Raw genomic sequence first — 24,617 nt, 5'->3', positions numbered from 1 at the left:
CACACACACACACACACACACACACACACACACACACACACACACACACACACACACACACACATATATACATACATACACTCATATATGCGATAGCTCGTAGTTGTTTCGCTATCGCTCGTTTCTTTGCTACGCTTGGACCATACTTGTATACACGTGTAGAAATGCATACACGTGCAAGAATTTATGACTGTACGTCCGATAGTTACACTTTTCAACACTCTCCTTAGCTTAATGTCAAAGTAAGCAGGAAGAACTTTCTTTTCGCGGTCTTGCACGAGTCGTCATCGTTAGTTTCGGACGAATAAAACTCGTGAGCGAGCGAAAGACTAACCCGCTTGTTCGGCATGAGCTCGGAGTTGGGTCACTCGAGATCGAGATCACGTTTGGCAACGAGTCGTGATGCATCTCACTTCGCAACTAATGACGCCTCTTGCTGCAAGCCAGTCGAAAGGGAAAGGCTGATCCGCGGATTGTAGTGAGACGATACGCCGCTGTTTATTCGCCTGTGTGTATGTATTACGTGTCTGTCTGCCTGTGTTCCGCGCTTCTCCCGTTTACATCTTGCGATCGCTTACGAGTGTATTTATTAAGCGATTACTTGTACTCGGACCACTCGGACCTCGACGACTACATCGCGCCACGACTGTACTACATACACCGCGAGATCGCCGTTCGATTGACTCTTTGAGCCGCCAGTGTGCCCAATTTCACGTGTAATTATCGAAACGACTGCTGCTTTTATCGTCGGACATGTGTTCAGAGAAGTCTCGACGTACTCTGGACTCTTGTGCAAGACTGAGAAACGACGTTCGCTGTTATGAGTTGCTGTTATGAGATGTTCGATCTGCAACAATCCTCCTCAGAATGTCGTGTTTTCGGCTTCTTTCTCGTCGCGCTTGGTATGTGAAAGCGAGGTGACTTGCTGATTACGAAGTTCATCGAAAACGAGACCGATTCCAATGCTGTTACTTCGCGGCTTCTCACTTGTAGACTCGTTTCTGGTATGCGTGGCATGAGCTCTCGTGTTTAACTGCGCTTAAGACGCGATCCCGTCATCGACACCGTCGCCAACAGCAATCGACCTAGCTATGTTCGCGCACGGCGTGCTTGTTCGCCTTCGAAGTTTCCAAACTCCGCGGCTTCTTGTGTCGGTAACTCGACGATTTGTTGATACGTCGGCTCGCAGTTGCACGTTGTACAAGCGTTCTCGGCTGATTCACAGCGCTCGCGATACCGATTGTCCCTCTGAATTTTCTCCATCCTCGCTCCGCCAATGTGATGTACACATGACTTCATGAATGCCCGAACATTTATTGAATCTACACGATTTAGAAAACGATTTATTGAGTCAAATAAATGTTTCTTTGGAATAGTCCAAACAAATTATTTGATTGACACAACAAAAATATTTCTTTGGAACTAAGTCGCAAATAAATATTTTTGTTGCGTCAAACAAAATTTTATTCGATTAATCAAAAAATTCGTTTGGACTATTTCAAAGAAATATTTATTTGATTCAACCAAATCGTTCTCTTTGTGTAGATATTGGACATTTTGGACTAGCCGTGTGCCTTTCGACATATACTTTTCTCATAACTGTCGAATATCCGAAGAATCAGGAAAGACATTCGAAAGTAGTCGTGATAGTTTGACAGTTTGAGGTTTATTTCGCGTAAGAGAACGTTTTGTCCGCTCGTGCATTACGAACAGTCAACAGGAAAGCGACACAATACAGTGAAAGTATATTTAGAAAACCTCGACGTTGGCATATGAATAGCAGGTAAATCTTCCAAGAACTATTATAAAAAGAAGAATAAGGGAATTCGAAGAATAAGCAAATATATCACTCTTTACACTCTTTATGCGTGATTACGCGTAACATTAACTTACGCGAACTAAACTTCAAATTGTCAAACTACCACGACTGCTTTATCAGAAATATCTTTCCTGATTCTTCGGATACTCTACAGTCACGATGTATGTACATTATATGGCTGATTAAAAATATCTAGTAATTCTAGATCTAGTAAATATTTGAGCATTAATGAAGCTGCGTGTGCAAACGTGCCTCGTGATGTCGCTGCTCGTCGTTCGCGTCGCATGGTTTCGTTATACGAAGAGATAATTTTTCAGTAAAAATTATTGTGCTACTTGATGACCGAGGAACATGTCGACATTCTGCCTTAATTTATTATCCTCTCGTGTGTGTCATATGCTATCTATATTTCAAAAACTAAAATAGTTTAACCTGTTCAGGGATATATTAACATATATATGTGTACGTTTAGATGGTCTAAAATATCCAGTAGTCGACACTGTCAGACTGGATTTTACTGAATATTGAGGTGTGTGGGGATTTATTAATTACACTAGTCACCGGGTAATTTGTCATATTTATCTAATGTGTCTCTAATGCATTTTTATACGTGGAACCCGAAAATGAATTCAGAATTTCACCATCATTTATAGTTTCTTCATGACAGTCATTTAATGAGATTTAATATATCGTATGAAACATTCCACGCAATTTGCAATTTATTTTTATTCTAAATTGTCTATACTATCAATATTATTTTCCAGAAAAAATTCCTTCATTTAAGCAATATATTCATTTATAAAAATTCGCTACGATTAACGATTTTTTTCGTTTTATATTAATATTTTTTTAATGAGATACGATATCGATGTATGACCAGAACTGATATTTTTTTATTAAAAAAAGACATTTTAAAAGTCAAATATAGCAAGAAATTATTAGCTTTTAAATGAGATGTAAATTAAATCTATATAAAGTATAAAGATAACAAATTCTTTTGATATTTAGAAATCACATTATTGCAAAATTCGGGAATTAAAAAAATCTGCATTTCTTAATTCGACATTCGACAAAAGAAATATCTTATTACATAATTGACAGATGTCATATTTATGTCCCTTTAATATTAAATATCATTTTCTTCTAATTTTAATAAATTTATCCTTGAAGAAGTTAAGAGGACGAGTAGGTCTAAAAACAGCCTCTAAAGACGTTTGCTGCATTATATTTTCTCACTAGTCACTTGAGACTATCCTCGGATAGTGCCAGCCCCAGATTGGCGGGCGGAGTAGATTACATAGCTTCATTCTTACAAGATCTCTGGATTCTACAAACATGTAGTCCGATGCTCTGCGTCTTTTACATACTAATGCTGGACGTTGCTCTTTTTGGGAATTGAATTTTACTATTGAAAAGTTCGCCATGTTTTCCAGCAAGATGAACTCTACTGATAGTGTATCAGTGCACTACTAGAAAACCTGGTGGAACTGAAAAGAACTGATATGAGGAGAAGCTATGACATTCTTTCCGTCGTAGTGTCGCTGTTCCTTGCAGCGATCGAAGCAGCTGCGCGATCCGTTTCATCGTGCTAACACACGCTTCCCCGTGCTCTCCGACCATATCGATCCGCATTCGACCAAGCCGGCGTTCACACTCTCGCCAACGCAGCCAACGGTACAACGCGAGATCGAATGCATATCGATGTCTCCACACGGCGACAAAAAGTCGTCTGTCTTGCCACGCTCGTCGTTTAGATCTTCGGGGCTCTCCATTCAGCGCTTCCATCCGTTCGATTTAAGATCGCGACAGAACGTCGCACACGTGTATCTAGAAATTAACGAGAAGATGATACGTTGCGTTGCATCGACGCTCGTTAATTCTCAGATCCGACATCATCAACGGCGCGCATACGACAGACCCATATCGTGGGAAAGAGCGTACGTTGTCGTTAGCTTACGAGTCCAACATGTGTGTATTTATTTATGCGTCAATCTGTCGCGCACACAACTTGTCTGTTACCATCCGGAAGCGGGTATATCGGTATCGTTGGTGGGCCAAGGAGCCTCCGCGCGGATAACCCGATTCCTCGAAGTCGTAAAGACCCTCCTTCATCCCGCCCATTCGCTCGTTTGCCTACTCATTCACTCGCTCGCATTCACTGACTCTTCCTCTCCTTCTCTCCTGAGAGATCCAGCTGGTTCATGAACGACACATCGACTGCATGTGCATCGGCACCGGCGAGTGTAATTACAGAGAGCGCGGTGACGATCGTGTTTCGGTTGTCCTCGTCGTGCACCGGAGTATCACGCCGGCGAGGCGCCGAGTCCAGGCGACGTAGATAACGTTTCCGTGTGGCGTAGTTTACTATCGATTGCCTTCAAGGCTGAGATTACATATTTCATGCTGGCCATCCTGCGGATGTGCGGACGCGTTGCGCGCGTATTATCGCGCGATATCCATGAGGAATTTTTCTTATTCGCGAGAGCTGCAAAATCGTGCGATGACAAGACGGTTGTCGACATGGCGCGAACGAGAAAGTACGTTTTCCTCGATCTCTCATAATTGACGAGCGAGCGAACGAGCGAGCATGCGAGCTTGGTTCATACAGCGATGTTATACAGAGTGTCTGGCAATTATGGACCCATTATGCGCAGGTAGAAGATTGTTAGAGATGTAATACCATGAAAGTATCGATACTCATATTGAAACGAGTATCTGATTAAGAGTATCGATATCATTAGTGAGATGCCAATATTAGAATAAAAGTATCGACGTCGATATTGAAAATATCGAAACTTTGAAAAACTTAAAATTAGAGGAAATATAAAAGTCAGAGAAGTGTTGATTCTGTAAGTTTCTTTTAAGGATTTCATACGTCTACGAATAATAATCTTACTATGGTAGGATAAGATGATCAAATTCGGATCAGATTTGAAAAACTCTTCTCTTCGTTGCTTATAATATATCAGATAACTCACAGTTGGGCACGGATCCAAATGCGGATTAAAATTTCAAATCTTTTTAAGTTAATGACATTTTATTTGAAACTTAAAATAGGACACTAATTGACAACACAAAGTGAGACGCTGAAATTATTGGCATCCCAGACAACACGATGTCCAAAATCGAAACGTAAGATGTTGAAATATAAATTCTAGTTAAGTTTCTATAAAAGTAGAATGCAACATTGTTTAATTCGAAATATAAATAATTTTTATTGTTTTCAACAAGTTCGTTACAACATTAAATAAGATAATTAAATATAACTTTAAATATAATTTTTTTATTATAATAATTTAATTATAAATAAAATTTTTATTGGATTTATCATTAAAAAATTTACAGAAAAATAATATTTACTGTAGATAAAATGTCGATTTTTACCTATTTTCAGTAAATTGCAGGAAATTTATAGCGGTTGCAAATGTGCGTTTTAGCACTACCCGCGTTTCTTTCTTCGCATTAAATAGAATAAGAAGATTTGAAAATTCAAAAGTTTATATATTCTTGCAACTTTTTGTAAAATTTCGTCAAAATATTTGCAGTGAAAGCAAAGAATGAAATTGTTTACGTACATTCTTAAGCATGTATCGCCAAAAATAGACAGTACATGTTGAAATAAAAATTTTACGCAATTACAAAGGGCATAAGTACTATCAAAGGTAGAAGAGAAAATAGTTATTAGGAGGTCTTCATTTTGTCAGGAGAACTTATGCGATACAAATGTACTAGATAATTGGAGATATACTTATATATATGACTGTGTTAATACGAAATTAACAATACCTATCTAATTGAAAATATTGGAAAGTAACATGATTTTTAACGTCTTTATTGAAGGAAAAAGAATATATAAATATACATGTCTGCATCATTTATTTCCTTTATTTCGCTCAGAGAGGTATGTTTTGTTGATGGAAAGAGAGATGAGCACAAAATAAATATAAAATGAACGATTTTGCGGCAGCAGTAATTTGCGAATATATGTACTTTTTTTGTACATCCGCACTGTGATTTCTAGCGCTTTATATCATCTTGAATATCAATATTTGTTAAATTCATATTAAACGTGAATAAGACCAACGTTGATTCTAACCAATGTGGACCAGGTAATTGTTGCTGTCGACTATGATCTGTTCAAGGACTGATAAAACAAGTGTCGATTTTTCCGTGTCGACGATACATTTGTAATGCCAACAATCTTGCATCTATATACATCAGAGATATATACGGGAAGCTTTATACCTCCCAAACAAAAGTAGAAACATGAGTATATAAGTACGGTATTTCAAATCGAATCACTATATTTATTATTATCTCGTGCATCCTGTATTTCGCGCTAATATATCCGAAAAAGTATTTTCTGTCAACGAATAAATATCGTTTCCACTTAGAAATTAGTATCTAGAAACGAAATGTCATTTCCATTTAGAAATTAGTACCTCGAATTTGAAAATATTTTGTATGCGATACATGGTTAAAAGTGTACCTTCGAAAGACATTTTGACTGAGTCGCCAGTCATTTATTGTCATTTATGTACTTTTTCTTTCTTAACTGAATAGAAAAAAAGACATTTTGATAACAGCAACAGTATAGAATAAAGTTATTAACATATGAGAGAGCAAAATTTAAACGAATAATTTTAAAATATCACTCATTAGCGACTTGTCAAATTTTTTATCCGAATTTAGTCATCGTACCTTATAAAGATGCTTCTACCTTTTGCACTAGACTTTCTACGGTTTGTGATCTAAAAACCTTAAAAAGGATGTGTTCTGGTTCCTGTGTCCTTGCTATGACTGCTCTTGTTTGATGACGTCCAAAGTGAGTAATCGTACGCTAAAAATAATTGCGGTATACATCGAAATAAAACAATATACGCTCAAAATGACACTCTTAATTGACTCTGCACGCTTTTAAAAATGTCTCTTTCTTTTTACTTCAACAATCAATAAATAACCGTGAAAACATTAATGTAATAGAAATTATAAGGTAGATTTAAAACGTAAGTTGTATGTGTGTTACATTAATTTTCGGCTATTTATTGAGCGTTGAAGTAAAAAGAAAGCGTCTGTACATTTTTACAAGTGTGCTGAATCTATTAGGAATGTTGTTTTATGCATATATTGAGGCCGGAGTAAATTGGCAAAACCGATTATTTCTGTTATTTTCTAATAAGTTACTAAATTCAACAAGCAAGATTTTAAACATGTCAAAGATGGTTTTGAAATTCTTGCTTGCTTGATTCTGAAATCTGTTAAAGAACAGTAGAAATAATCGATTTTGCTAATTTATCCCAGCAGCCAACTAGTTTCAATCTCTCTTATTGCAATAATTTTTGACATGTGATTTCTTGAAAAAAAAAGATCGAAAAGATATTGAAACGAAATACTAGTGATATAGGTATGAATAACGAAAAAAAATATTGATACAAAAATATTCAGTATTTTGAAAGAAAAATATCGATACTAGTATTATATCAGTTATATTCAGTATTATATCAGTATTATATCAGTTATATATTATACTAGTATTATAACATCTCTGAATAGAACTCATCAAACTTCCTCTACACAAAGACACAAAATTCCTCTACCATTTCGTAAAGAATCATATAAAATTTTTATGCGCGATATGATAGATGAGCCGTGATGGCGAGGTCTTTCATCGTATGCTTGCACATTAGGTGCAAAATGCAAATTGAGCAAAAAAGTGACATCCTCTACTACTTTGCAAATGACAACGTAGATTTCTAGTTGTTAATTAAAGAAAATTGGTGCATGATTGTGCGCGACGTCGCCATCACAGCTCATCATGTGCCACGTGATCGCGCATAATCATTCACCAATCGTTTTTAATTAATAATTCAAAATTTTACGTGATTGTTTTCGAAATGATAGAGGAATTTTCTGTTCAGTTTGATGAATTTTACCTGCACACAATAGATGTGTCAATAATCGTCAGATGCCCTGTATAGCGATTGTGCGTGGTATACAGGGTGTTTCTTAAGTAATACCTAATATAGGAGCTGATTCTTGAGATTATTTCATGAAGAAATGTTCATGTGAACATACAGTCTCAAAGATCTCGTTTTTCGAAGAAGCTTTATAAATTCTATATTAAAACACAAATATCTCTCCTAAACGAAGAACTTTATCGAAATCTACCAACAGTAGTACTTTTTGTAAATAATTGGTAAGATAGTAAGCTCCATAAATACTCCAAATTATCCAATCCAAGTTCCTACGCTATTGACTTCTTACAAAATTGCGTCTATAGATTAGAAATAAAGATAATATTCTGCCTGTAATCTGAGATTAGAATCTGATAGAATCTGAGAATTTGAAAAAGAAATCTCTTTTCGTTTAGGAGCTATTAAGAAAAATTAATAATTTTATAGAAATTTTAACACTTTGAAACGAAATCTTGAAGATTATATATTCATATGATCTTTCCTTCACGAGATGATTTAAAAAATCAGCTCGTAAAAGATTGGATAATACTTAAGGAACACCCGGTATAATGTTCGCTATATATAATGGAGTATAATGGAGTACGCACCCATTAATTAATCTTCTTCAACGACGGACAAATGCGAATCACGAAGGCGCATGTGAATGCGAGACTGAGGCGCTCTTTTGCGCCGATGTCTGCACGGAAAATTCCTGCCTCCTAGGATATCGTGTATGCACACACATACACACACGCACGCTTGTACACACACACACACACACACATACACACATGGGCGGCGCACGCTATGCTCCGGGATTTGCTTTGTTGTGCCGACTATATCAGGCTCCATCTCCAAACACCACCACTCACCTACGTCGACGCTAACGCTGGCCGTTTTCTGTACCCTCCCGAATGAAAATCGAAAAAAAGTGAATAAAGAAAGCTGCCCAAAAACTGCCCAAACTAAAGTTCTCTCGTACTCTACACCGACGATGATCTCTTAACGTCAAAAAATTTTTGTATAAGGTATATTCCTCCTACAGAGAAAAACTTGGTCGAGGGAGGGTAATGGTGACGGTCTGGCAGTCCACTCGGCCAACGCGACGAATGCGGTGGGTAGTACTGTAGTGTCGCAGCACCATACCCAACAGCAACAGCAGCTGCAACAACAACAGCAGCAGCAACAGCAACAGCACAAGCAGGCGGGCATGACGACGCACAGCAAGCAAGTGGCCAACGCGGCCAATGCAGGCGGTGGCAGCAATCCCCAGGGCGATGGGGATTATCATTTAGTACAGCACGAAGTCCTCTACTCTATGACTAATCAATACGAGGTCCTCGAGTTTCTCGGCAGAGGTACTTTCGGACAGGTGAGAACCTCTTTCTTTCTCTCTCTTTCTTTCTCTCTCTCTCTCTCTCTCTCTCTCTCTCTCTCTCTCTCTTTTACTCACTCACTCACTCTCTCGTAAATGATACGTCTTTATGACGCTGGGCGATAACGATCCGATAAAGCGTCTGATGAATGTTGATTTGTCGCAGGTCGTAAAATGTTGGAAAAAGGGTACGAACGAGATAGTGGCCATCAAAATTCTAAAGAACCATCCGTCGTATGCGCGCCAAGGTCAGATTGAGGTAAGTTTCGTGAGATACTGAAATAGTGTAATGTACAGTCTTTCTACCACACACGACGAATTTCTACACCGTTCCTACTTGCTTGCAGGTCTCCATCCTGTCTCGACTTAGTCAGGAAAATGCGGACGAGTTCAATTTTGTGCGCGCTTTCGAGTGCTTCCAGCACAAGTCTCACACCTGCTTGGTATTCGAAATGTTGGAGCAAAATCTCTACGATTTTCTAAAGCAGAACAAATTTTCGCCCCTACCTCTCAAATACATCAGGCCGATACTTCAGCAAGTACTCACCGCGTTATTAAAATTGAAGGTGCGTATTACGTATCTTCGTTGCACCTTCAATCGATGATGGGTCCGATCGATGATGGATCGAGCACATTGACTGCCGGATTGATTTCCACTGACTGTTTGCCCACTATCCTGTACTTTTTTTTTAATGCAACTGTGTAAAACAGACTTAGGGTTTGCTTATGTGGACGTAGAAAGAGAAATTATCGCTGTCACACATATGTAACGTTGTGACACATGTGTGACGTTAACAACGATTGTGTTAAAGAGAACTTAACGCGAAGATATTTTACCGTATTATCGATCACTAAAGACCACCGCGGCATTCAGCAAGTTAAATACGAGATTATGAAATTATTTTTAATTGATTTTACTCCACAGCAATTAGGATTGATACATGCTGACTTGAAACCGGAGAACATCATGCTAGTAGACCCAATACGCCAGCCGTATCGTGTGAAAGTCATCGATTTCGGATCAGCTTCACATGTATCAAAAGCCGTCTGCAACACTTACCTGCAATCACGATATTACCGTGCACCTGAGATCATACTCGGACTCCCATATTGCGAAGCGATAGATATGTGGTCACTAGGATGTGTGGTCGCAGAATTGTTTCTTGGTTGGCCTCTGTACCCGGGCAGTTCTGAATATGATCAGATTCGGTATATAAGTCAGACGCAGGGCCTACCGACAGAGCACATGCTGAACAACGCCAGCAAAACAACCAAATTCTTTTACCGAGACATGGACAGTACGTATACACTCGACCTGTACAGCGTGCATGCAGAGAATTTTATAGCATTTGCGATTGCGTGCGCAGTCACTCTTTTGAACTACGACTCCGTCTTTTTCTTTTAGGTACATATCCATTTTGGCGATTAAAGACACCGGAAGAGCACGAGGCGGAGACTGGTATCAAATCTAAGGAAGCGAGGAAATATATTTTTAATTGCCTTGACGATATCGGCCAAGTTAACGTACCGACTGATTTAGATGGTGGTCAGCTTTTACCGGAAAAGGCGGATAGGAGAGAATTTATTGACCTCTTGAAGAGGATGCTCACAATGGACCAGGTAGTAATATCTAATTGATGCTTTTCGTGTACGATAGCATGCAAATATGTGTATATTTGTATTGTATTTTGAACGTGTAAATATATTGATCAAAAGAAATGTTTTATCACACACATTTGTTATGTTTGCATAATACATAGGAGCGCCGTATAACACCCGGCGAGGCTCTGAACCATGCGTTTGTTACTTTGGCACACCTAGTCGATTACGCGCACTGTAACAACGTCAAAGCTTCCGTCCAGATGATGGAGGTTTGCAGGCGCGCGGGAGACTTCACCGCGAGTCCAGCGCATCATCAGGCCCCGCCAGCGCCGCAGCCACCACCACCAACGTCTTTGGTAGCCAATTTTGTACCAACCACGAACGGCAGCGCGGTGACTCTCACCTTTAACAATCAATTGACCAATCAGGTGCAGCGATTAGTTAGAGAGCATCGCACTGCGCAAACAGGCTACGACAATCTGGTATGTCGATTAGGATCTCTTACAATGCTTTGTTGTTAATCGCAAGACGCTGCATTATTTCGCGTGAAGTGTATCTTTAAGCAGTAGATTCTCACTGCAACATGTATCTTTTGCACAGAAAGAAGTTTTTTCTTTTTTTAATAATTAGTTTTTATTCAGGATTTCTTCCAAAACTACCATGCAATACTTTAACAATATATTGAACCTTAATTGTAGTAAAAAATCCTAATGCACAGATATATTGTGGCATATTAATACTTTTCGAGTTCTAAACCAATGAAGGAGTTGACTTTCTCGAATTAAACTTTAGAAAAACAAATGAATAACAAAGTTGCATCTATTGTAATTTACCGCATTTGCAGGAAATTTGTAAAAAATGCATTTTAATCTTTTTAACTAATTTCTATATGTGAATTTTAATCAGAAGTTTAGTTACAAAGATATATACAATATTAGAAATTGGAAAATTACGATAAACAATGACGCTTTAGAATTTGCTACTCTAATTATGTTCCAGAAGATATGTTATTAAAAAGTGTTATATGATAATTTTAGGTCATCCTGTATACTATTTTATCAAAATTAAAATGTATGAAAAAGAAACATGACGTCTGTGCGGTTTCCGTTTCTAGTACCAAATATATAGCAACAGCAGTCGACGGGCGACACAATATAGCGGTTCATCCAGTGGATCTAATAGTGGACGAAGTGGCGTGCATGACTTTCCGCATCAACTGGTACCTGGTATATTGTGTCCGCCACCTGGCTACCAAACGATGCCGAGTCCTGCTAAACACGTAGTTGTCGCTCAAGTAAGAATAATATTGTTACTATAGTTGTACACGAATACTTGACGTTTATTATTTGAACATCGTCGATCACTGATAACGATCAACTGGATACAAAAAGAAACCGCGAATAAGAGTCGACGTAACATAGATTGCAAAACTCACTCAATTTATAAGTGAAATAAGAAATGGAGTTTCAAACAAACTGTAGACTTTTACCACCTATATGGAATATTATGACCTGAGAAAACATTCCGAATCTCAAGATTAGTACGAGACTGTTTAAAATTCCTTTTATTTCATTTAGATTCCAAATAGATTGGGCGAGGCTCGCAATGTATATCTTACGTCGACTCTTATTAATCTTTTTATCTCCAGATTGTACATCTGAAAGTTTTAATCATTCATTTATTTTTTACTAAGGACTTTGCTTTGCAGCCACCACAAGCGCAACAGGCTCCTCTACAGATTCAACCGTCGATTATATCGCAGCAAGCCGTAGCTGCAGCGGCCGCGGCTGCTCAGCAACAATATGCTGCGGTTCCTGTGTCTATGGTTGAAACTGGTCGGCAAATGTTGCTCACCGTAAGTTGAAAGCTAATATTCCGCTCAGCTCTCGAACTAACGACGAGTAATAATCTAATGTACATCATTTGTTTACGGTGACTAATAGAATGCCGTGCAGACATCTTGGCCCGGTGGAAGTCGTCAGATGGCTGCGATCGTACCGTCGTGGCAGCAATTACCGCCGCAACACGCAGCCATTCAACAACCGCTGCTTAGCGACGCTGGAGACTGGGGGAGGCCACTTATCGTTGATAGTTCTGCCATATTACAGGTAAGATAAATTGTTGTTGAATAATCCGTATAATATTCCTGTATTATCATTATGTTATTTATATGTGTTATTAATTTACATACATGTGTTATTTCTTTTTCTTTGTCTCTCTCTTTCCTCATGTTTTATATTATATCAACACATTTTTCGTCTAAATAAAATCTGTAAGTCGACCTCTTAATGCCCAGTTTGTAACTAATCTCCCTTGTTTTGGGGAAGGATCAGCGGCCAGTGTTTCCCGTCACAGAAGTGTACAATGCTAGTGCGCTCGTCGAGCATCCTTCGCAAAGCTGGGGCAAGCGTACTGTCACGAAACATCATCAGCATCATGTTACAGTACCATCTGTACAACAACCACAACATAGGCATGAACATAAGAAGGACACACAACAATTAAGTCCTGTAAAGAAACGGGTCAAAGAGAGCACACCGCCGAGTAGTATGAGAAGGCACTCGCCGACGTCGAGCAGTCATTGGCAGGAGCAGCCGGTGCAATCGCATCATCACAGTAGCAAACACAGCAGCAGTCATAATGTGGAACATCAACAGGTCACCACCGTTCGACAGCAAACCATCACGATCCACGATACACCTTCGCCGGCCGTTTCTGTCATCACGATTAGTGACAGTGAGGATGAGACTCCAGGAAAATGGTGAGTACACACATTGACATTACTATTTAAATGTTTTACGCATGAAGACAACACGAGATGCAGCATGAACTGTATTTATATGGCAGCCTAAAACCGATTTAAAAACACCTATACAAGTACTGTTCTTCCAAACAAGTAATAAAGTTTTGTTGATATCTAATAAAAAAATAATTTAAAAAAATACATAATTTTGACAGAATCTTTAGTTAGAAATTTAACAGTTAAGATAGATAATTCGATAGATTTTATAGGACAAGATACTGTACATGAGGCTATCTCAACTGCAACAAAAAATTCAATTATCCGGATTACTTAGGAAATAATTATAGTTTACATGACTATAAAATTGATTTGATTATTTTCTATACTGCAACTGTTAGTATCATTGAGTTGGTGCCAAAGGTTTGTCGTATTTGTCAAATAAAATGGAAGTTCGAGTTATTCAATTTCGAAGGATTAATCATTTTCACGAATAAAAAATAAACAACATCGACTTGATATAATTTTAGACATCTAACGAGATTTCCTATTTTCCTTTTAATATCCAAATTTTTTACGACAGTTCAATAGAAAAATGACAAATCTTTTGCATTAATCTAATACAGATACGACACGTATATAATACAGTTATAACGTTAATATTTCTAAAACATGTACACACATCAAAAGTTACTGCAACGGAATTCCTTAAATTGTTTTATGTATATAGTTTATGTAAATGTATATTATATAGAGGTGTTATTAAATCGATTTAGGATGGCTTGTAAATGTAGTCATATATTTGATGTAGTTAGGATATTATCGAATCTATCGTCCATAAGATATCAATTCTCGGACACGTATTTAATCCTAGATATTTTTTATTGTTTTAGATACGAATATTTAAATTTTTAACATGAGATGTATGTATATACTCAATAGTTGTATATATATTTTATGTTGAAAGTTCAAATATTTATATTTAAAGATCAAAACAACAGGAATGACCAGGATAAGTGTCTGGGCATTGATATTTTTACTTTAATGATAGTTATTCGAGAGTAAAATGCGACAATTGGCGCAAAGTTCTTTTGCACTTATCAGTAGCGTCACACATAGACTTTAGTAAAATTATATTGATTTTGATGCTTTGAGAAATTTATACTCTCTCGAGTAAGAGAGACAGAATGCGATCTGTTAGATGCTTTATAGACTTTTGAAATGTTATTTTATACACATTACGTTAATAATATATGTCATTATATAGCTGGAATATTTTGAAGCACCTGATGACAGAAAAGATATGTATTTTAGAGAGAGAAGGACAGAGACATATATATTTTATATCAATTACAAATCTGTCAAATTTATCTTACGAACAATTTTGTCTAAATTATTGTTACAAAGAGGGATTTCTTCTCTTGGAAGTATCCGGTTAAGCACACGTATTTCTAAACGTATTATCAGTTGGTAGTAGAATCATGCGTGAATGTCGTTAACAGCTGCGGAGACCGTCAGTGCAGCGCCTGTCAAAGTTTGGCGACTCGCTTATCGGGCGACGGACGTCCTGTCCGTGAAGAAGTCATACGAAGGTACATTAATGTAATATGCCTCAAAGGGCGGTGTTACGTGATTAACGATGATTAAACGAGCTTTGCGGAAAGTACACGCAGTTATATGGGATATCAATTAACCAGTTGGACGTCACGAGGATCGGGGAAGAGGATTGATTTCGAAATTTACTTCTATTGTAAAGTTGTTCGAAATCAGTTCTCCTCCATGGCGTATGCTTTGCCCAAAAGACTAATTCGGTCTTCTTTACGGATTTTAGAAATGTTCATAAAAGCGAGAATCACACACACATTCGTATATTTATTATTAAACATTTCTCTCGAGAATATGTGTGATCAATTCTACAAGATCTTTGTCTCATCTTTTACAATAATTTATTTTGTTATACTACGGGATGGACACAAGAGCAACTTGGGGATCTGGTTACGAAGCTTGGCATGAAGCGGCTATCGACTAACATAAAATTACATCTTTTTTAATCAATAACATCGTTGTAATGTGTATACACACACGCACACACATACATTTATGTACAAACACATCTTCAGCATGTGATATATTTGATGCGGTTGCGGCGCTAACTCGTCACGATTGAAACACGCGGCGACGATGTCTCGATGCGAATGTTTCAAAATACGAGAAGACGAAAAATAAAGAGGTCTCCTTTCTTTGAATTACAGCACACAATCAACGCCGCGCGTCGTGCAGACGACAATGCAGCAGACACACGCGAGCAATCAGCAACATACGAACGGACACGTCGCGACGCATAATAGCTCGTCGCACCGGGCGCAGCGCAAGAACGTCATCAGTTGCGTGACCGTCGGCGACAGCGACGGCGAGGCTAGCCCCAGCCGTACGCACGCCCATCTGTATCAACATCTACCGCAACCTCCGCAGAATCAGCAGCCCACACATTTAATTAAGCACGAGCCACAGCAGCAACATCACGTTAGCAGGTGGATATTTTGCAAATGTTGAACTGCGATAACGATGTTGATCGATCGAAACGCTCGTAACGGAGAATTTTTCATTTTTAAATTTAATTCTTTTGAATCCTCAACTCAAATCTCGAAGTCAAGGTTGTTTAGTCAAAGTTGTATGAAAATAGGCAATTTTTATCTTTCTTGAGAAATCACCAAAGAATATTCAAGCAACGCAATAATAGAAAGAATATTCATTAAATTTTTTATTTAATTTACAATAAGCCAGAAGTATTTTTTGTTTAGTTTATTTAAATGATAATTTTTTTATTGAATAAATTATCAGGCTTTTGGATACATAAACAACAAACAGATAAAAAGAATCAATAAGAGTCTACGTAAGGTATCAACTACGAAACACACTGCATTTTCAAGTGAACTAAGAAAGAGAGCATTGAATGTCTTGAAAAGTCAACTAAACGTTTCGATTATCATTCTGACCGTCATTCAGTGAAAATGGATAGAAGAAATAATGCACAAATATTATACGGCTACGAACACTTACCACAAGTGTGGAAGTGGCAGAGATTGACGTTTAATGCTTCATTTCTTAATTCATTTATAAATATAATGTGTTTTGTAGTTGACATCTTGCGTGCGACGTCGACGTCTCTTACTGATTTTTTATCTATGATAATTTTTTTCATTTCAGTAGATTATTGTAATTACTTTATGTTGAATATCAACGGTGATACTGAGTTATTAGTTATATCTCTGATTTATTTATGCCAAATGTATCATATAATATAGTGATACCATATAATATAGTGATAGTTAACTAAACGTAGCTAACTTGAGAGATGGATGTGCTCGGAGTGAAAGATTCGCTATGAAATGTCGTTTTTAATTAAATACATTATCTTTTGGCCACGTTACAATAGTGTATCATTCTTTGGCGCGTATATATAGCTGAAATACAACACTTGTGTCTCCAGCACAATGTCCAGTTGCACATGTGTGCAAAAGAACAGCGTCCAGTTGTACACGGGTGTCAAAGAAAGGTGCACCTACGTAACTGTACTGTGATCAATAATAACTATCTAAATGTTGTGTTCAATTGAAACATCCACTTGTACTATGACCAAAAGTTATTGAGTCCAATTGTTTTGTGCGTCACTGAACCTATTCTGCTATAAATTAACGATGTTTTCAAGAATTCTCATTTGTATCTCAGTTAATAGCAACAGTTTCAACCTGATGCAATAGAAACAAGTTAACGGGAAAAATTGAATTAAATTCAAATTAACTCAATTTCAAGATTATATATGACAAACTAGCTACTCCGATTCTGTCAGTAAAATTTTGACTTCTTAAATCTTTTGTTTACATAAAATAAGTTGAATGTTTAAAACGAGGTTATTATAAAGTTGACCCAACACATTACTAGTCATATTTATTATGCGATTTAGTAACTTAATCTTTTTTAACGAGCACTATAATTATCCATACAGTTAAATCAGTCTTTTAGTAGGTTGATGTCGAAAAGACATTTATAAACATATATACACAACTACTAGTTCTTTATAAACACATATATAACTATAGTTGACGAAACTTTCAGTTAATTCTTTACTACCGACTAAATTTTACAGTTCGAATTCTTACCAGGTTATTAATTGATTTGATTCGATCTTCATACAGCTTGTATAATGAAATTTGCATAATCTTGAGATTTTGTTCTTCTTACTGATTTCTTTTTTTCAATGGCTTTTATTATTTCAAGTAATTATTATTTTAACTCATTTATATTATACCTAATATCGTTATTTATGAAATAATGTAGTTATCTATGAAATATCCTACAATCATGCCCACAATTTTGACCACACAGAACGTATTCTCGTTGCTCTGTACTCTCAAATAGTTAAATAAACGTAATCAGTCACTCTCTGTGTATTTATAATATTTAGATATAATTATCAGAATTATAATTAGATTATGATTATTCAATATGAGAGTATTTAATCTTCGATAATACGTATGTAACAAATATGTTAATTTACAATAGCGTGCTTCATAAAATGCACATTTCGATTGATTTCTCCGTATTGTTTTTATCCGTAACAGTAGCAGCAGTTCAGGATACTCTTCACAATCACAAAAGAAGCGATTGCTAGCGAAAGTACAGTCTGAGTGCAATATGGTGAACGTCGCGACGAAACCGGAGCCCGGTGTCGAGTATCTTGCTCCGCATCCGTGTCACGCGCCAGCCTGCAAAGAGCCACCGACCTATCAGGTAAATCATAGCGCATCTATTAATCACATCTATCAGTCCCTAGTTGGTTATTTTCCGCCATATTCCGAATTTATTCGCGATTCTCCGGGAATCGCGGGTTCGTTTTTCTTTTCTTTGTGTGTTCACTTGGCATCTTGCAGAATGCTCGAAGGCCACACGCCAGCCGCGATCTCACATGACGGTTCCTTCCTCAATTTTGCCCCCACTTTCTCCTTGATTAATCTTTAGATAATGTTTTTCTAGGGTGACGCCTATGACTTGCATGACTACTTCTTGCAGTATGTGACCACGAGTAGTGCGCATCCTCACCTTCAAGAACAGCATATCGTGTACACGACTGGCACGGACAAGCGAGTGTCTTGGCCCGGCAAGCGGGCGGAGTACAAGCACGAGTACGTTCAACCACCGGCCGCTCACTCGAGAGACCATCAAAAGTGGGTCGTGGCTAATCCGGTGCATCAATACAGGTGAGTGTCCGCTACCACGGCATGACTACCTATTTCGTCCGTGCGTCTTTTTATCGAAGCATGTAGCACAAGACACGAGACAAAGTCTCGTGTCTCTGGAACGATTTTATGCGACATGGCACATAGACGACGATGCATGCCCTCTCGTCGAATAATTGACGTGCATACACGCATGCGAACTCTCTTCCCCTTCCCCGAGAGAAAAACGATCGAGCTGAGACAATACGGCGGGTAGCTTGACTCAGGCACTCTGGGCAAGTAAACGGCATGCAAGAATCTCTACACGATTCTATGAGAATGAGAATCTTACCTAATTAAATTAGTTCACTCTCCCTTCCCCCTTGTTCCCGAAATTCGGGGAAGAGATGCGGAAGAGGAACTTGCGAATCCTTCGAAAGCGCATCCGTACGACCTCTTCTGTTATCCCTTAAAGAGTCGTATTGCAGTAAGTAAATGAGACATGTGAATTACATAACGACGGGGTGGAATTTGTTTTGCCTTTTGTAGGCAGAGCCAGGTAGTGGGTTCGGCAGCTCATCCGAGCCACACCCACAGCCATCACGGACATCCGGCTCACCTGAGTCCTGGTGGCGGTGGCGGCGGTAGAAGTCCTGCCAGCGGTGCCGTGATAGGGAGTGCCCAGCATCTGGGACAACCCCTTTACCAGGAATACGCTCATGTACGCTCGAGGGCTCACGCAGTACCACCGCCTGTGTACGTTACCGCTGCACCCTCGCAGGCTGCCACTGCTATCCAGCAACAACAAGTGCCCACCTATCAGGGATTTACACCCGGGTGGGTACCTAGACATCTAAATGACACATGCATGTGTGTACCATTTATTATATCTACGTTCTTCTAGCGTTAACTATCATTGTATATGTCGTCTGTGTGCAATCTTTCCGAAGTAGAGTTGCGATAGCGAGCTTCTCCCTTGTGGACATTGCGCATCGCAGCATGTAACGTTTAAGTCGGACGAGGGTATTCACAGGAGATCGATGCTTACGCACACTTTTCGATATACGTTATTAAACGCGCAAATTTTTTGATATCAAGAGAGCGTCATAGCTCCTAAGCATTCGAGAGTGGAGATTGATAATTGCACGGACTCTCGCGTCACAGAAGTCACTCTCTTGGCCCTCTTTCAGATAAATCTATAAGATAAATCTATAAGAAGATTTATAAGAAATTATTTTATTCAGCTAAGACCAAATTTGTTTTTCGTCCTCGTAAAGCAATTTTCTGATGCAATGCTTATAAATTATTGCGTTATAATCGAAGGTGTTTGGCGCATTCCACGTTTACACTGACTACCTTTACACGACAACTTTTAAAACCAACTTAGTAATATCCGTAATTTATATTTACATGAATAGCATAAAACTGATCGAGTAATTCCCTATGTTTTAGCTATTGGTGTTATATTTTTTTAATTATATTATGCGACATGTAACATAAAGAAGTTACATAAAAAATTATCAAATTTGTATTGTGCTGGTCATGTAAGTTGTGGTACTTCTACGGATATTATGAAATCGGATTTTTAGGCTACTGTGTAAACATAGTCACTAATGTTGAATTATTATTGAAAAGTACGTGTATCCTTCCTCTGCTTCCAATGTTTAACCCTTTGATTGCGAAACATTACTTCAAATTTAAACGCTTACTGTGCTTGTCCCGAAATATGCTGACGATGCTGAAAATTCATAATACATGTGACATAAACTATATGTTTCCATTATTGTCAGCACATTTTGGAACGCAGCTTATGGACGACACACGGCTCGTGATGACAATTGCTGAGGACAAAATACTTGAGATTGTCGTAAGTCGATGAAAGAAATAACTACTTGAGAAATTGGGAATAATGAGTCGACACAAATGAAATTTTATTTATTATCGTTGCTAAAATACTTAAAGCAATATGAGCGTGTGTGCTCTTCGCGAACGTTGATAATTATTATTGTTTATATCCAAAGTATGAAACGGATGACGCACAGAAGAATATAAGCAGTAACACAGCCCCGTATTAATAGTTGTTACTTGAAACTTTTCTCAAGAGAGATTATTCAGATTTGAAAATTTAAACCCGTAGGAAAATAGGCAGCGAATAAAACTTATAACATTGAAATCCGACCAATTCTTATTAATTTTGCCACATATGAAAAAATGCCTGCTTTTCTACGCTCTGTATCATGATCGCAAATCATGATTGCAAATGCCGCGTACATCATGTAATTCAATTGAAAAAATCTGAAAATTCTAGACTAGTATCTCACATAAGATAAGTTTCAAGTAATGATTATTAATACAGACCTTAAGCAGTAAGCGAATTCAATAATTATATCTGAGATTTATGAGAGACAATTATATTGAAATTTTCGACTATAATTGATCAATTCGCTTCCAGTCTTACTAAGTCGTGTTGTTTATGTTTTTCTGTGAGACAGTCCTAAATCGGAGAAATTCGCGAAACATACATGATGTTTCTTAAAAAAAAAATAAATTGTCTAATATTTTAAGAGTTGATTTTTGAGATCATTTTATGAAAAAAAGTTTATATGAACATATGGTTTCAAAAGCCTTATTTCAGAGAGAGATAAAGGATGTTAAAACTTTTGTAAAATTATCTTTTTTTTTAATAATTTCTAAGCAAAAAGAGATTTTCTTTTTTAAACTGGGATAAAAACTATTCTTGATAGATCTTGATAAAGTCATTAAAAATATCTTTAACACTCTATATCTCTTTGAAGCTCTTGAGACTATATGTTCGTATGAACTTTTCTGCATAAAATTATATAAAGAATCAACTTCTAAGATATTGGACAGTACTTAAAAAACATCATTGACGTTGATAATCGACAGTTATGTAACATATATGCGTCCACAGTATTCAAAGGGTTAAGAGTAGGGAGTGGAAAATTTTATATCGATATGTAGACCCTCGCATACGTACAGAGCGTAGCGTAATTTTTTTATCATGTGGAATACGTTATATATGGTTTCGAAAGTAGGAGAGGCCAAGCACACCGACTTCCTGTTAGCGAGCAGTTTTGAGCGCGGGATCTTGTGAAACGTCCAAGTTGTGTCGATTGTACTCCTGAGTTTATCCTCGAGAGTATGCACCGTTCGAAAACGATCTATATTATAAACAAAATGTATGATTTCCTTTTTTTTAGAGCTTTATGGAGACTTTCTAACGTGCGTTATCCCGTTTTTTACAGCTCGTCTCCATTAACGTTGTATGATTCTAGTCGAGCGTTGCCACCACCAGCTCATCACAGCTCGGCCAGACCGTTACTGGCGAGTCACCCAGCACATCCGTTGCCTGCGCATATGCAGCCTACAGCCGTTTACGGATTGACCCCGCTTTCGCCAGCCAAGCACCAATACCAACCTCCCAGTTTGTGGTTCACCGAGTAAATTATTTCCGTCGAGCCGTGGATATATGAATCGTACGAGCGAGCAAAACATAACGAATAACCACACGATTTTTCTGGGAACTTACGAGCCGCCTGTGCCGGTCGCATAAACGATCCGATTTAACGGAGAACGCAAAAAGATAAGTAGATAGAGAAGGAGGGAGGGAGGGAGGGAGAGAGGGGACGAAAGATCACGTTCTGTCGTGCACATTTTTCCGTTTTACTGTCACTCGATCAGTAAGCGAGAGAACGTAGCGGCTAGGAGGTGTTCGAGCCGCTGCGATCACGGGTACCAATCGCGGACTGGTACCACGACACTGCGTATACTTACGAGAACTTACGACTGAGCGGAATTACGAGAGCGAGTTTGCCAAATCAAATCGCGAGAGCAAGGGCGCGTTTAAAGATAAAAAAGAAAAAAAAAACACTTTGACAATCCGTCCTAAGCATTCCCTTCCGATCGCCCTCGCGAAGAGCAAAGCGCGACGAGACCACAGTCGGTGTTGTAACTAAAAGTCTCTTTGTATATGTTTGTTACGCTTCTTACATGTCCGACATGATCCCATCGTCTCATCGCGACAGTCTCACGAGGAAATCAAACGAAAGATACAGAGGGAGAGAAAGAGAAAGAGAACACCCCGTAAAATTCCCACCCTGACGCGCGCGCGATTGTACGAAAAAAAAAGAAAAAAACGAAAACCCGATACCAATTACTCGTGAAGAAGTCTCTCGTCCCTTTCGACTCGCGTTTTCTTTGACTCTCCTTTCTTTCATTTCAATCGAAAGGGACGTAATCTCGGCGTGTGCGGCAAGTTGTACATTTCCAGTCGTAAGTTTCCAGAGATAATAAGAGACGGAGAGACGCAAGTTTCCAACGTTTTATTACGAAACGAGAGGGAGTTTGTAAGGACGTGTACAGACCAAAATTTTCTATCTAAAGCTGCCCGATCCGTTGAATTGCGCCTACACCTGCACGGTTCCTCTCTATTGTACATATATACGGGGCTAAAAGCGGGCGGCTTGAATAGATCGGGCGCATTGACGTAGAACGATAGAGATGTTGTGCACATAACGGTATTGCCGATTCGCGTGTGTGTGAAAACCGTTAACGAACACTAATTTCGTTTCTGCGCGAATGAGCTTTGCATTTCTTCATGGTATGTCGCGGGACATATCGCGGACGTATCTGTGTATCTTGTTTTTAATGCTCCTTAACAAAATCATTTTAGCGTATTAGGTTTCTTGGGTCATTATATAGCTAGGCGATTCGTTCTGTGCCGGTGGGATTTTTCGATTGTATTAAGGGTTTTGCTACCAGTTATAACGCTTTAGTCTTACGATATTTTATTTATAACGGGCACTCGCAAGACTAACTACAAGAGGTAGCCACGTTGTTCTAAATAGTTTGCTGAGAGTTACTCGAGTGTATATTTTAACACGGCCAAATACCATACACACACACATACTCACACATATAACAAACAAACACACACACACACACACACACACACATTTTTGACATACACTTAACTGTACCACGTATTTGGAACTTGGGCAAGTTCTTCGAGTAGAATTATTCAAGTGTCGTAAACATAGTCATGTGAGGAGCACTTGTGCCGGAAAATAATACATGAGGGATTTATAATCGAGCTACGAGCATCTTAAGATAATCACACGACATCCGAATTGACGAAAGCTTTGATGTGCCTTTTTTGGAACAGTCACACTATTTATTATCTTTACATTATTAAGTAATTATTGTTTCGATTCGTCCTCATCTGATCACGTGATCGTCATTTTCATCATCGTCATCGTTGTATTCATTACTGTCTCCATCGTCATTATCGTTGCTACTAATGATCATTTGCATTCATCCTTGATTCCGTTCTGAATTGTACAGATACCATCGTGTTACGGGCAACCTGCCTTAAGTTTGTTGTTCCGGAGCACGAAGTTGTGACAACAATCCCGAAGGATTCGTGAATTGTACATAAATTTAACGGCCTTTCATTAATATTATTTTCTCATGCACTAATATTTCGCATTTCACGGCGGAAGTGATATTAAAAGAGAAAGGGAAATGAGAGAGAAGAATGTACGCGTCGGGTACATTGCACAAATCAGTGAGACGGGTAGGAAAGACGAAGTAACGCGTTTAGGGAAGTCTTTCTACGGGGGTATGGCGGAGTAGAGTCGAGAGATCTTTTTCGAATGACAGAAGTTGTGGGAGAAGTATATGCCAAACAGCAATAAAATATCGTAATGGATCTTACTCTAAAGAATTTCTCATGTCACAGAGTCATATATTGCGCATATTTCTTTCCGCGTGCTAGATGCAGACTTCTTTCTTACATATATACGATAAGAACGTCTTAGAGAGAGAGAGAGAGAGAGAGAGAGAGAGAGAGAGAGAGAGAGAGAGAGAGAGAGAGAGAGAGAGAGAGAGA

The 24,617-nt window shown here is 38.3% G+C and overlaps 1 protein-coding gene across 22 annotated transcripts in view; it reads left to right on the top strand.

Moving 5' to 3' along the window:
- Positions 1–22,989, top strand: part of LOC116847231 (homeodomain-interacting protein kinase 2) — a 41,231-nt gene extending 18,242 nt beyond the window's left edge. For 2 of the 22 annotated variants that reach the window (XM_032821995.1, XM_032822014.1), the window contains 16 exons: positions 8,819–9,145; positions 9,315–9,407; positions 9,496–9,714; positions 10,074–10,446; positions 10,554–10,771; positions 10,909–11,232; positions 11,865–12,044; positions 12,444–12,605; positions 12,694–12,858; positions 13,078–13,511; positions 14,993–15,082; positions 15,743–16,021; positions 18,113–18,281; positions 18,525–18,748; positions 19,256–19,576; positions 21,973–22,989. In XM_032821995.1, coding sequence (XP_032677886.1) covers positions 8,819–9,145; positions 9,315–9,407; positions 9,496–9,714; positions 10,074–10,446; positions 10,554–10,771; positions 10,909–11,232; positions 11,865–12,044; positions 12,444–12,605; positions 12,694–12,858; positions 13,078–13,511; positions 14,993–15,082; positions 15,743–16,021; positions 18,113–18,281; positions 18,525–18,748; positions 19,256–19,576; positions 21,973–22,171 — 3,777 coding nt within the window. In that variant the 3' untranslated portion in view covers positions 22,172–22,989. The other 20 variants (XM_032822013.1, XM_032821998.1, XM_032822002.1 and 17 more) reach the window with 20 other exon arrangements.
- The last annotated feature ends 1,628 nt before the right edge of the window (positions 22,990–24,617 follow it).

This window comes from Odontomachus brunneus, unplaced genomic scaffold (assembly GCF_010583005.1).
Source record: "Odontomachus brunneus isolate Ranch 3 - 2012 unplaced genomic scaffold, Obru_v1 Obru_scaffold_075, whole genome shotgun sequence".
NCBI classification, from domain to species: Eukaryota; Metazoa; Arthropoda; class Insecta; order Hymenoptera; family Formicidae; genus Odontomachus; species Odontomachus brunneus.
Note: the sequence above shows the minus strand (reverse complement) of the source record. Positions and strands in the feature narration are given on the sequence as shown.